This window comes from Oncorhynchus mykiss, chromosome 5 (assembly GCF_013265735.2).
Source record: "Oncorhynchus mykiss isolate Arlee chromosome 5, USDA_OmykA_1.1, whole genome shotgun sequence".
Taxonomy (NCBI): domain Eukaryota; kingdom Metazoa; phylum Chordata; class Actinopteri; order Salmoniformes; family Salmonidae; genus Oncorhynchus; species Oncorhynchus mykiss.
In genome coordinates, this window is record NC_048569.1 from 11,501,757 (window position 1) to 11,516,186 (window position 14,430).

The 14,430-nt window shown below is 42.5% G+C and overlaps 1 protein-coding gene and 1 long non-coding RNA gene across 2 annotated transcripts; both read left to right on the forward strand.

Moving 5' to 3' along the window:
* Positions 1 to 886: 886 nt before the first annotated feature.
* LOC110524952 lies at positions 887 to 5,528 on the forward strand. Its single transcript, XR_005051640.1, has 4 exons — positions 887 to 1,060; positions 1,277 to 1,327; positions 1,494 to 3,268; positions 3,343 to 5,528. It is a non-coding gene; the product is annotated as an uncharacterized LOC110524952 (long non-coding RNA).
* Positions 5,529 to 5,932: 404 nt separating this feature from the next.
* Positions 5,933 to 11,506, forward strand: LOC110523192 (serine/threonine-protein kinase PLK2). The gene is made up of 12 exons (XM_021601667.2): positions 5,933 to 6,170; positions 6,486 to 6,593; positions 6,680 to 6,796; positions 6,930 to 7,059; positions 7,377 to 7,560; positions 8,007 to 8,205; positions 8,512 to 8,662; positions 8,961 to 9,200; positions 9,449 to 9,529; positions 9,694 to 9,853; positions 10,076 to 10,316; positions 10,660 to 11,506. Exons 1-12 carry the CDS (start codon positions 5,991 to 5,993, stop codon positions 10,849 to 10,851), a joined length of 1,983 nt encoding a protein of 660 aa, XP_021457342.1. The 5' UTR covers positions 5,933 to 5,990; the 3' UTR covers positions 10,852 to 11,506.
* The last annotated feature ends 2,924 nt before the right edge of the window (positions 11,507 to 14,430 follow it).

The following is a 14,430-nucleotide window of genomic DNA, read 5'->3' on the forward strand; positions in this document are numbered from 1 at the left end:
GTGCCCTCACAAAGGCAGTGGGTTGGATTCATGCTGTATGCTGTAGACGGCGACACTAACTGATGGACCAACCAGGCCTTAGTCCAGTGATATTTTTAACCAGATGCTCAGACAGATATTGACTAGCTCATACAACTACAAACATACTGTACAAGGGAGATCTCTCACACTCAAACCTGTATCCATACCTGTTGTCTTCAAGATGGGAAAATATGAAAGAAACAAAGTCTATTCATACACTTAGGCCAAAGGACAGGTACATTCACTCAGTTATGTCCAATAGTATTTTGAGCATTGACATGAAAGAACAATATAACTATTATCTGTCACCACATGACTAGTTGTGATGTGAATGTCATTTTATACTCACTGCATGAATGAGACAAGTCTGCCCAACAACCGCTAGTTGGGTTCCAATGCACTGGGTTTGAGATCAACTCAATGCTGCAGACCTACCCATGAGGTAGAGCCTGGTGGAGGGGAATAACATACTAATGCCAATTTTGTCAGCAAGGATTTCTGGAAGGTACAGTATGAATTCCATGTTTATTGATTTATTTTATTAAGTTTATTGGTCAGGGACCATGAAGGCTACCTGTCCAATAAAAACTTATATAAATGACAGAAATATCTGTGTTGACTGTGTCACGTTCTGACCTTAGTTTTTTTGTTATGTCTTTGTTTTAGTATGGTCAGGGCGTGAGTTGGGGTGGACAGTCTGTTCTTTTTTTCTATGTTGTGTTTATGTGTTTGGCCTGGTATGGTTCTCAATCAGAGGCAGGTGTCGTTCGTTGTCTCTGATTGAGAATCATACTTAGGCAGCCTTTTCCCACCTGTGTTTTGTGGGTGATTATTTTCTGTTTAGTGTTTTTCCTCACCTTACAGAACTGTTTCGGTTTTGTTTCATTCTCTTTGTTATTTTGTTTGGTGTTCTGAGTTTAAATAAATATGATCATGAACACTTACCACGCTGCACTTTGGTCCTCCTCTCCTTCCACCGAAGACAACCGTTACAGACTGAGAACACGCTTCTGATTTATTTTAATTTCCAGTATGTGCAGTAAGTCACTGGAACAGTATGCAAAACATTTTCATTTTACCATAACCTCTTTTACAGTCACAATAATGACGCACAATATAGGAAATGATTAAGAGATTCTCTACCAGTAATCATGACCAATCTCGTCAGAGCTGTAAATAAAAAGTTCCACTGCTGTTGTTCGAGAAGCGCTGCTTCATTTGCTTCTATGCTATGTTCTTTTCTTGTCTTTTGCAGACGGATCTATCGCGATACAACAGCGTGACTGTATTTCTGGCCCCCGCAGTGGTAAGTTTCACTTTTTTTTTAAAGCCTGGTGGACCACAAGACTCAAACCTGTTCAACCCTGTTCACTGAAGTAAGGTCTTACTTTTGGGCCGGTATTACCTCTCAACACACGTAGGCACAGTATCTAATTCCCTTTCTTCATATCTGTGCCATTTCTGTCTGACAGATGGAAGTTCTAGAGGAGAAGCTGCTGAAGGAGCTTTCTGAGGATGCCATGGTGGTGGTGTGTCGCTTCCCCTTCCCTCATTGGCCACACACCTGCTCCAAGGGGTCGGGGTTAGACCAGGTGTGGGCCTATGATGTCAGCACTGTCCGTAAGCCCTATCCTTCGGCGTCTCAATAGGTTACAGTCATATACATTTCATTCGGTTACATAAATACTTTTCCTTAGAGCAAATGGCAATATGCTCATTGCCCCTCTGCATGGTAACCAATGGTGTGCAAGAAAACTTCTTAACAAATGTTCCATGTCATTTCATTGGCCCCACATAATGTTTTGTACAATGTGCAAGTTGAATTACAAAAGACCATGCTGGCTATTGCTGCCCCTCTAAAGCTTCAATAGTACCTTATTACATCTTAGTCACAGAATAGAAAGGGGGTTAGCAGAATGTAAAATAGAAGGGAATAAAATACATATGCTTGTTTACAGTGTTTACTATAACTTTGATGCACATTTACTTCGTTGGATATGCAGCCAGACTAAAGGATTGCATGCTTGAAGTCATTTTTTTTAATCACTTCTCTTGTGTGACATTTATTATTATTATTATTATTGCTTTTCAAATGTCTCAAGTCAATTTGAAGCCACAAACAAGAAAAATGGCCCTGAGAAAAGTGTTCTATTGAAGACTGTGGTTGTGGTCAGAGTTTATCCTGCTGATAATTATTAGGCTCTATGCACAGCTAAGACACTAGGTTCAGCTGCAGCAGATGCAACACCATTTTTGATGTCCCTTTGGTAGTTGGCATAAATGCCGTCCTCTTCTTCTGGGGCATCACACATAATACAGTTCCCCTCACTACCCTCTTGTTCTGGGACATTATACATCATGTAGTCCCCCTCACTACCCTCTTCTTCTGGGGCATTATACATCATATAGTCCCCCTCACTACCCTCTTCTTCTGGAGCATCACACATAATACAGTTCCCCTCACTACCCTCTTGTTCTGGGGCATTATACATCATGTAGTCCCCCTCACTACCCTCTTCTTCTGGAGCATCACACATCATACAGTCCCCCTCACTACCCACGCTTGCTGAACAGTTGCCAGCAGCTGCCTTTGGCTCCTCTGGTCTTGCCAGTCGCACATTTTCATAGTCACTCTCATAGCACCCAGCTCTACCACTGTGGCTTCCCATTGGGTAGCCAGCCGCCATAGACATTGACACGTCATCCGTGGGGAATGGGAGTGGGGGTCTTTCCATCACAGGACATGGTTCACTGTTCTCAGAGACACTAGAGGATTTCGATTGAGGTTTGTTGATCTGTGTTAGCTTGGGCGAAATTTGGGAGGTGAGCTGGTCCTGCCTGGTCTGGCGACGCCACCAATAAGCTAGGCCTCCACACACACCAAGCACGATGAGAACAAACGAGACCGGACCCAGGATTATACCCCTGCTGGTGTGTGGGCAGCAGTTGTCCCCACAGGGGGTTGTCGAGGTGCAGTTCGACATGGTTGGTACAGGAGGATCAGGATAGGGAGCTGCAGAGGAAGGTAGAAGCAGAAATGTAGAGAGATGGAAATAGAATACAGGTGAATTGAAACTTCTAGGTGGAATGTATTCAGGTAGCCTAAAGTAGTGGTATGTATTCAGGTAGCCTAAAGTAGTGGTATGTATTCAGGTAGCCTAAAGTAGTGGTATGTATTCAGGTAGCCTAAAGTAGTGGTATGTATTCAGGTAGCCTAAAGTAGTGGTATGTATTCAGGTAGCCTAAAGTAGTAGTATGTATTCAGGTAGCCTAAAGTAGTGGTATGTATTCAGGTAGCCTAAAGTAGTGGTATGTATTCAGGTAGTGGTATGTATTCAGGTAGCCTAAAGTAGTGGTATGTATTCAGGTAGCCTAAAGTAGTGGTATGTATTCAGGTAGCCTAAAGTAGTGGTATGTATTCAGGTAGCCTAAAGTAGTGGTATGTATTCAGGTAGCCTAAAGTAGTGGTATGTATTCAGGTAGCCTAAAGTAGTGGTATGTATTCAGGTAGCCTAAAGTAGTGGTATGTATTCAGGTAGCCTAAAGTAGTGGTATGTATTCAGGTAGCCTAAAGTAGTGGTATGTATTCAGGTAGCCTAAAGTAGTGGTATGTATTCAGGTAGCCTAAAGTACTGGTTCTCAACCTTTTCTGTTCCTCCTTTATGAACAATTTATGTTAGACTCATACTACTTTTATCACAAGGAGTAGTACTTCAAATCCATGTTGAAATCAGCCAGGTAACTGACTAAAGTCTAGACGGTCAGAACTGGTCATCACATCCGGTGCACGTCCACTGACGGAATAAGTATTTTCTGTGTCAGTGCAATATGCAATACATCAATAATTGGATCTACTTACCAAATAAAACTAGCATGTTTAGGGCTAATGGATTACCAGAACTTTTATACCGACCTTCACAAAAACATACTACTTACTATCCTTTCTTTCATTGTTCACTGTTACATTACAGCGCCTAATGAATGCAAATTAGCATCAGGACATAAAATAGGGGTGTTTCTAGTTATCATCACATAAATAGGGATGTTTCTTGTTATCAGGACATAAATAGGGATGTTTCTAGTTATCAGGATATAAATAGTGATGTTTCTAGTTATCAGAATATAAAATATGTATGTTTCTAGTTATCAGGATATAAATAGGGATGTTTCTAGTTATCAGGATATAAATAGGGATGTTTCTAGTTATCAGAATATAAATAGGGATGTTTCTAGTAATCAGGATTTAAATTGGGGTGGTCCTGTATGGCTCAGTTGGTAAAGCATGGCGCTGGCACCGCCAGGGTTGTGGGTTTGATTCCTGGGGCCACCCATATATAAAAATAATGTATGCACACATGACTGTTATTTGCTTTGGATAAAAGTGTGCTAAATGTCATATATTTATATTTTCAGGTTATCAGGACTTAGATAAGGATACATCTACATTTGACCAATCACTCTTATCCAGAGCGACTTATAGGAGCAATTAGGGTGGGCACATCGGCATGTTTTTCATCTAGACAGCTCAGGGATTTGAACCAGCAACCTTTCAGTTACTGGCCCCCAAAGCTTTTAACCACTAGGTTACCTGCCACTCCCTTCCAATGATCAGGTCTTAAATATATTGATTTCAACGCACAAACGTAAAAGCTACCGTAGAAAAGTTGATCATGTTAACCCACTGTAACAATACAGTGATAGTATAGTACTACTACAATAGTAACAAGATTATAGAACAGTTAAATGCGTCTTACCTTGCAGTAGATTACGTCGACAGTAAAGCGAGACGACTGGAGTTTCTAATTGTCTTATATAGCTACTTCCCTTTCAACCAACCACCTCTGGATTTGGTATGAAGAAAAAAAAGTGTGAAAGTGTCACACACCTCCTGCATATAGGTTTGTCACATGGTGTCATGCCACTAGCTATTATACAGTGTATTTATCTTCACACACTGGCCAATGCAGGTGGGTTGTAGTAGAAAGACATAAGATATATTATTATATTAAATAATAGAAAAACATGGTATTTATTCATGTTTTGTGATCAAACAGTAGAATATTTGATTTGTGTGAAATGATGTAAACTTTATATACAACTGATTGTCATATTGTAATTTGGCTGAGCAATAATTTTAAAAAAAATACATATTGTCTAGGCCGCTCTCTCTCCTCTTTTCACACTGATCATCATCATAACGAGGCACACAATATGTATGGAAGACCCGTTGAGTTCCACTGGGTGGCGTCCTCACCCCTCCAAACTATCAGAAGGGTTCCTATTCAATACACATATGCTAACGAAAAGGTGGTGTTTTTTTTAATAATCCGTGTAAGTGTTTTATTTATAAGGGACAATAGTAGCCCAACATCTCGGTCTCTTATTTGGCACCATCATTTATCATCATCTGAAGGTGGTGATATTTTTTTTATTGTTTATTTCACTTTTGTATATATTATCTACCTCACTTGCTTTGGCAATGTTAACACATGTTTCCCATGCCAATAAAGCCCCTTGAATTGAATTGAGAAACGTTTCAGTTTGATAACTAGAGATGGGATTGTACCCGAGATTTTCTGATATATATATATATATATATATATATATTACATTTTATATATATACATTTTACATATTTAACGAACATTATATTAGGAACGCTATGATTTGTTTATTTTTTGTTGTAAATAAGTAAGGAAAGCGCATATGTGTATTTTCATATGGAGCAGCTTGTCTCACAGTATGGATATTATACCTACGAGTTTGCTAGGCAGAGGTGTTGTTGCGTGCGTTCTTCAACACCGATTTGTTGAACATGGTTTGAAGTCATATCACACTTTCACCCCCTCGGCGGAGAGCCATACTGTGTGACGTCGGTTGTTAGGGGCGGACACTCCTTTATAAAGCTCGGAGCGACTGTTCAGCGTTCCACATCAAATACAGCAAGTCTCTCTCACTATAGAGTAGACATGGATATACTCAGGAGTATCGCTCACCAACCCACCATGTGTGAACACTCGGTGAACAAGCCCTCCGAGATCAAGAGGAAGAAGTCAGAGGAGCAAATTCAAGCCACACAAGAGTTGTCACGGATTATTACGGATCCAACGAAGGGGAAATGCTATTGCCGAGGAAAAGTTCTGGGCAAGGTAAATTAATTTCAACCGATTGGTTAGGAATTCTACCTGGCTGAGTCTTTAAAAAAAATATACAATTCCAATATTGTCCAGGGAAAAAAAGTTGTTGTACATTGTTCATGTTATCATTTGCAGTAGCCTATTGCAAGCCATTTTTATTGATAATATTGTGATTTATCACATTATTGGTGTAGAAACTGTTTCGATGTGGGTCCATGCAATTACACCAATGGCTGTGAGATATTGAGCGTCAGGCTACATTGATCCGATGGTCCATTTTCAGTACATCTTTGTTGATTTACCGATCTGACACTTCTCTGTCCATAGGGAGGATTTGCCAAATGTTATGAATTCACAGATTTGGCATCAGGCAAAGTGTATGCTGCAAAGATCATTCCACACACGCGGGTCTCCAAACCGCACCAAAGGGAAAAGGTATGCGCAATGCTTTATTTTATTGATTGTGGCGCATGTCGTGTGTGCATGTAATTTGACCATGGGCAATTTGAATTCCTCAACAGATTGACAGAGAGATTGAGCTGCACAGAATTCTCCACCATAAGCACATTGTGCACTTCTACCACCACTTTGAGGACAAAGACAACATCTACATTCTCTTGGAATACTGCAGTCGACGAGTGAGTTAAACCCTCCCCTAACCTTGCAAAATGTTGTGCCTTAATTAATAAGACCCTGTTGACTTTGCTGCCTACTTCTTTGGTTTCAACAGAGGTGACATCTTTTTAACCACTTCCTTTGTTTACCTTGCAGTCACTGGCCCACATCCTGAAGGCTCGGAAAGTACTGACAGAGCCTGAGGTGAGGTACTACCTCCGACAGATCGTCTCCGGGTTGAGGTACCTCCACGAACAGGAGATCCTGCACAGGGACCTGAAACTGGGTAGGTTGGCTACTCACACCAGTCTCTGTTGGATCATTGGGTGAAATATTTGTTTCACCATTAAGCAAACAAATGGATGCTCACCATTTCTGTAGTGTTTTAGGACAATGGCACATCCTTCAGGTCATTGATATAACATTTGTACTCATTGACTTCTGACTTAACACAGCTTTAAATGAATAATCCTTCTACCTTGCTGAATGTTGCACTTTTTATAAGATGTGCGTAGCCAAGTCCATTAGACAGACTGCCTCTTATATATTTCCCCCTCTGAGGTTATGACCAAAGTCACTAACCCACCCCCACCCCCCCTGTAGGCAATTTCTTCATCAACGAGTCTATGGACCTGAAGGTAGGGGACTTTGGCCTCGCTGCCAAGCTGGAGCCCGTTGAAAACCGAAGGAGGACGATATGTGGCACGCCCAACTACCTGTCCCCTGAGGTGCTCAACAAGCAGGGCCACGGCTGCGAGTCGGACATCTGGGCCCTGGGATGCGTCATGTATGTTTGGTTTGGATACTTCCATGTTCACATTCACCTCAATAGAGCCTCTTGCTTCATTCAGATTCATGTCTGAATTTAAGTGCTTAAGTCCTAACCTGAGATGTTAGTGTATTTTACCTTTATTTAACTAGATATGTTGGAGGCTACTTGGGTTAATCCGGGCATTTGTGTCAGTCAGATTTCAGAATTGTACTATAGGTTTAGGTTATGCACATGCTTCTCATGTTAGGATTCAGCTGTTGAAGTTTGAGTTTAGCTATTCAACTCATGTTTCTTTGGACCATCTTGAGTGAGTGCAGGCAGCTACCATTTATTGGTTGTGATTGTGTGAACACAAGGCTATTCCCTTGACTGTAAAACGGAGGATAGAGTATAGGTCTGATCCAATCACTGTCCGTCATTAGTGGGGTTACTGACTCTCTGTCCATCCCTTGCATCTGCAGGTACACCATGCTCCTTGGCAGACCCCCGTTTGAGACCACCAACCTGAAGGAGACGTACCGATGTATCCGCGAGGCACGCTACACGCTGCCCTCCTCCCTGACGGCCCAGGCCAAACAGCTGATCAGCAGGATGCTGGCCAAGAGCCCTGCAGACAGACCACACCTGGAGGACATCCTCAGACACGACTTCTTCACCCAGGTGTGTTTCATGTTTGGAAGGGGGAGGCTGTCGGTCTCTGTGGGAGGCTGTCGGTCTCTGTGGGAGGCTGTCGGTCTCTGTGGGAGGCTGTCGGTCTCTGTGGGAGGCTGTCGGTCTCTGTGGGAGGCTGTCGGTCTCTGTGGGAGGCTGTCGGTCTCTGTGGGAGGCTGACCATGCATACTCAACACTTATCCCCAGAAGCACACCTCCTTTCTACCCATATTTAGGTAGAGATCAATCCATACTTGGTCCCTGGGCTACCTCGACATCAGGCTAACTTCCATTCCCTTTCTGTGTGTCTCCCAGGGGTTCACTCCAGACAAGCTGTCGGCCAGCTGCTGCCACACGGCCCCAGACCTCCACCATACCAGCCCTGCCAAGAGCTTCTTCAAGAAGGCTGCAGCCGCCCTGTTCGGAGGGGGCAAGAAGGACAAAGCCAAGTACTTGGGGACTTTGAGTAAGTAGTACTTTAAAGGTACTCCCTGTCTGTGTGTGCGCTTATTATCCTAGTGAAATGTTAAGTATTGAAAGGGTATTTGAGTAGTAAGGAGGATGATTTAACTTTCACATTCTCAATAAATTGCAATGGAACTTGGTCTACTTGCTCCAATACATCCGCATACATGTATCAAAGTAACCTGACAAATGCAACAAAAAAAAAGTTGGTTAAAAACAATACTGATCATACCTACGTAGTGGCCATCTTAGTTAAATTTGACACCATTTTCTAACTGCCATTTTTGTTCTGCACACAGATAGAATGGCCAAAGAGGAAGAGGAGCTCACCAGGCTGCGGAATGACCTGAGGAAGACGTCTATCAGCCAGCCTCTCTCCAGACAGGCATCGGAGAACAGCAGCAAGCCCCCTGTGGCCCCCACCGTGGCCAGGCCAGCGGCCTCTGTCAAGGAAGGGGTCAACGGCACCAACAAGCAGCAGCTGAGGGACACAATCCGTTTGATTGTCAGAGGCACCCTGGGCAGCTGCAGTAGTGAATGTAAGTGCAGAGCTAGACTTGGCTTTGTGTAAAATTGCACACTATTCCCTATATTGTGCACAGTTAGATTTATTTTCTTATTTTTTTTAGTATGAGTGGATTTTAAAGTGTGCCAGTTACATTTTGAGACAATCAATGTGCAGTCTTTTTAGAAGACTGAGAGGCTAGATTCCTAGTTCAGTAGGATGTTTTTGAAACCAAATTGAAACATAGAGAATGGTCTTTGATATGTTTTGATTGGTCTGCAGGTCTTGAGGACAGTACCATGGGCAGTGTAGCAGACACCGTGGCCCGGGTGTTGAAAGGGTGTCTGGAGAATATGCCGGAAGGTATGTAATAAACACAACAATGAACTGAATGAAGATAGAAATGTATTTTTATTTATATCACCGTGGTAACCTAAACATGTAATTTAAAATGAAACCATACAAGAAATGAAGATTTTCTCCATTCTGTGGTATAGTATTGAGTTAATGTTTCCCCCTCCCTCTAGCCGATGATCTTCCCAAAGAGAATCTGGGCAGCAGCTTCCAGTGGGTGACCAAATGGGTGGACTACTCCAACAAGTATGGCTTTGGCTACCAGCTGTCGGACCACACCGTGGGAGTCCTCTTCAACAACGGCACACACATGAGTCTGCTGGCAGATAAGAGGTGAGTAGTGCCACCCTGTCTGTGTAGTTTGGTTCCAGATCTTACTAATGCATTGGAAAATAGGATGGTCAGTTCCAAAGCTATTAGGCAGAAAAAAGGATACGTTTGGCCTGGTCGATCCCTAGGCATTGCTATTACTTAGCCCATTCCATTCTCACATAAGGTGCTATCATGCCATTGGTATCCCTCATTAACTGTTTTCCCAAATGGTGTTTTCTCCAGGACTGTTCACTACTATGCTGAGCTGGGCCATTGTTCTGTCTTCTCCACCTGCGAGGCTCCAGAGCCATTCATAGGCCAGGTCACCATTTTGAAATACTTTGCCCATTACATGGAGGAGAACCTTATGGATGGTGGAGACTTGCCCAATGTGACAGACCCCAGGGCCCCCAGGCTCTACCTGCTGCAGTGGCTGAAGTCAGACCGGGCCCTCATGATGCTCTTCAACGACGGCACCTTCCAGGTACAGCTGCACAGCTATATCACTTATGGTCTTATTTCTAGATGACTGTTCTCTAAAATGAGTAGGGAGACATTTTAGATGAACCCATTTGACTGTGCTTCTTGAAAGAGGGGGACAGAAACTCCCTGATATGGAAAAACAAATGAGAATATATTGAAACATATCCAGCCACACTTTCACACACGCAAACTCCTCGCTTTCACAAGTGCAAGCGCGCACACCTCATCTAACTAGACTGCTAGGCACACGCCTCACCACAGACCATCTACATATTCCCACTCCCATGTGACAGAATCCTTGCTTAGTTGGTACTCCTCCTAACCTCCCTCCCCCTCCCTTGCAGGTGAACTTCTACCATGACCACACCAAGATCCTCCTGTGCAGACAGAGTGATGAGTACCTGCTCACCTACATCAACGAGGAGCGCATCTCCACCACCCTGCGCCTGAGCACCCTCCTAATGGCCGGCTGCAGCGCTGACCTGTGCAGTCGCATGGAGTACGCACTCAACATGCTGCTGCAGAGGTGCAACTGAAGACCCAAGACTGCAGCCATTTTGGGGGCTTTGGTGTTTGCGTGAGAGGTCAAGAAGCTGGAATTGGTTTAATGGGAGAACTTGTTAATTGACATGGCTCTGTTGTGGAAGTCTGGCAGCATGGATGGAATGGAGGTACAAAGAACGCATCCCTTCAAGGAAAGCCAAGAGAAAAGGCTGGTAAGTGGAGCGGGACAATGCTGGGCTGGATCCAGACGATACATTGCAAAAAGGAACTGAAACGCTGTTTTTTTTTTAAAGGACAATCTTTTTGTTTGGTTGCGGAGTTAGGTGTTTTGGTTAAGGCGAGGCTTCAACAGGGTGGGGATGAATTGAGTAGCTCTCTGCAAGGCAGAGAAGGAAATGTGTTACTGTGAAAACATTCCACAACACTAGGTGGGGAGTTGGCTTCTAGCCAGGTGGTCTTTTGCTAAGCCAATGGCGTGGTTACAACTGTGCCCTACTGTGACATCATCAAAGGTAGAGAAGGCCAGAGGACCTTCTGGACCAATGCCATTTCACATAGTGTATATGACTAGATTAATTTATTACATGGTGCAGTATTTATTTAATAAACAAACCCTCTTTGTATATATTTTGTGACTGATGCTATTTTAAATGTCATGATTTTCATTAAATCATAATGATGTTGCGATCATAGTTCTGTCTTTACTCTCCCCCAGTCCTCTGTTATTATGATTTTAACAATGTAGAGTATGTCCATATAAAATATTGTGGTTACCAACCAAGGGAATTATCTATTGTTTGTAGTCCCATTTAATTATATTCAAGCGTGTGTGTTCATTAAGCTAGTCTAAACCCAATTTGGATGTGCAGGCTCTCAACAGAAAATAGCAGAAAATGGCAAACTTCAATAGTGTACAGGTCATCTAAAAAAAATAGTTTATTTTTACATAGTATGTTTTTCTGACTACTCTATATCCAGACCAATTAAATGATCACGTACCTCTGACTTGACTGGGTTAGGCCTACTAGTCAAACATCAACTTATGATTAATATTTTCTGTCAGGACCTTGAGTGATATATATATATATCTTACTCTTTCCATATAGCCTACACACAGTAGCTAGCTGTACAATGCATTCAACTACAGCAGCTATTGCTCACAATATACCATTATATAAAGCTTTCTGCAGTATGTGGTTCTACACTTGCATTTATTTAGCTATTTCCAACCAGCCGTTCTCCACTTAGCACGCATACTCAATCCACAGGGACTTATCCACACTGCCTTGAAGTTAAATTCTCTTTTTAAAGACTAAAAGTATCAGCAAGGCTTCCTGACTTGCTTCAAGAGGGATTTTATTATTAGAAACACCGCTCTGTTTCTCACTGGCAGCTTGAAAAGGTTATGAAGTCAAATGAAATCCAGAATTCATGATTCTCTTTACCAATGCGTTTCTGGTTTTGTACATCAAACTCAAATGGCTGACATTAAGCACTGTTAGCAAGGTAAGTGCTTTTTATTTGTTGACATATTGGACCAATGTGTTGCCGAGCAGCAATAATAGCATTTCTCATGAGAGACGGGTCATTGTAGAAAACTTTAAGAAAAGAAACCCTGGATGTCTTCAGCTCGAGTATTTTTCTTGAGACCTGGATTCCGCAGCCGCTGCGCCATCGTGATCCGTTTCATCCCCATTAATCATTTAGCTGGGACAGGCTCCGCCATAACACACATACTGAGTGAAATTACTGAAAGGAAACAGCGGTGCACTAAGTGTGAATACATCCTCAGCCCTGTCAGAGGATATCCTGTCTTCACTCAGAGCAGAGGGTGTGAAGACCAGGTTTGGTTGCTGTTCCCACCAACCCATTTAACTAAAAACAAACTACAAGACATAACGGAATGGCGCATGTTGTCAATATACAGACCGTTGGATGAAACAGGGATGTTATAGAGGGAAGGTTGATCATTGGCAGCATGGTGTTAAAAGAGAAACATAATGTCACTTCTGTGACAATAGACCGTTGGATGAAACAAAGTTGTTGTAGTTGAAGGTTGCTTCGACGGCAGAGTGGTGTCGAGTTGTGCAACCTAATGTCACCAGGTTAGATGTACAGTTTGACAAGTACAGAGTTCTGTTTGGCATTGGAAGCCTTCACACTATTCAAAGAGAGATTTATAGAGTTAGAGTCCTCCACTGTGAAGGACTGTTATGGAGGGATATTAAGTGGAATTGAAGAAAAGGCTCTTACTGCAGAGACTGTACCAACGATGGTTACATAACTCCAAGGCCTGCTAGAGCTGAACGTACGGCTACACCTTCGTCGGTATACAAAAGGACATTACATGAGCGTGAAAGTAAACCAGAGCAACAAGACAAGTAATGGAATTTGCGAGGGAAATTATGTCAGTTTGTTTCCATGTCAACTGAACTTTTTTTCTCTCCTTGAGAACATGTTTCTCTTTCGAAAAGCAATTCCAGTTGGCAATTCTTCACTTGGTTTTGATGGAGATGTTCCCGGGAAGAAAACACTGAGGCCAGGAGGCTGTGTGGTCGAACAGAAGGGACGACAGGAGCCTCCACTCCATCTTGTCTGTTTGTGTGAAATCCAGGCCACTTTGTCCAAAATGAGTAAGGATCCAGATGATCTAATTAGAATGAATTAACAAAATAAGTGATATTCACTGTTTCATGTTGTTGGCCCTCTGTGTGCATCTCTGCAGAATAATAGTCAGGGAATTACATTTTGATAGGGTGCTTTCTGAGATAATACTCTGTTCTGCTTTGCCTGCTCTGTGTAGGTCATGGCATGTATCTCTATCTCCTTCCAGTGTGATGCCATCGTTTTTTCAAGATGCTTTCAATCACTTTTTGTCATTAACAATTCATGCCATACTTGTTTTCTCCTACTACAGTGAGTGAAGATGAGGCACTAGTGATGAAGCACATTTCTAAAACCACCATTGGGCCCGTACACACTGAAGTTGTACAACTGATTTAGAGCAGAGACCTTTTCTGACAAAAAGAGTTAAACAATGGTTGTGTAAACATTTTTGTGCAGACAAACATTTCAGTTGTATCACACCATTCTGTCAAATGCATTATATTAGTGGTGTTGTCTTGACTAGAGCTGCTTCCAGGCATCACAATTGGCTAACACCCAGTAGTTATTCAATTTGATGAACCTTGATCCCATTGGTCAACTAAAAAACTTTCTTCCCTTGTCTGGTCTTACCTTGTCTTCTGACCTGTCGATCATTACCTGTTCTTAGTATGAGCCATTTCATCACTTCAGATAAGGGTCTCCATCTTTTCAGAGTAGTGTGCTGCTCCTAGAAATCACTCTCTACTTTTGACATGGGAGCAGCAGATTGAAGCCCAAGGGCCATGGAAACCCTCAGAGAAACTGACAGAAGAACAGCCTGCAATGCCTGATACATGGAACAACCTCTACCTTATTGAATAGCTGTCATTACCTGGGTGGTTGAAGAAGATGTAGGCCTACTGAGCGTGTTTATTTATTTGTTTATTTAGATCTCCATTAGCTTTTGCAAAAGCAGCATCTACTCTCCCTGGAGTCCAAGGAAGTGTTAGTCCATAAGGAGTTCA

Bases quoted from the DNA above. Each gene is read 5' to 3' on its own strand.
- LOC110523192 (XM_021601667.2), top strand. From the start codon at position 5,991: ATGGATATACTCAGGAGTATCGCTCACCAACCCACCATGTGTGAACAC. The intron at 6,797-6,929 runs GTGAGTTAAACC...TTTACCTTGCAG, and splicing joins TGGAATACTGCAGTCGACGA to TCACTGGCCCACATCCTGAA. The intron at 8,206-8,511 runs GTGTGTTTCATG...TGTGTCTCCCAG, and splicing joins GACACGACTTCTTCACCCAG to GGGTTCACTCCAGACAAGCT.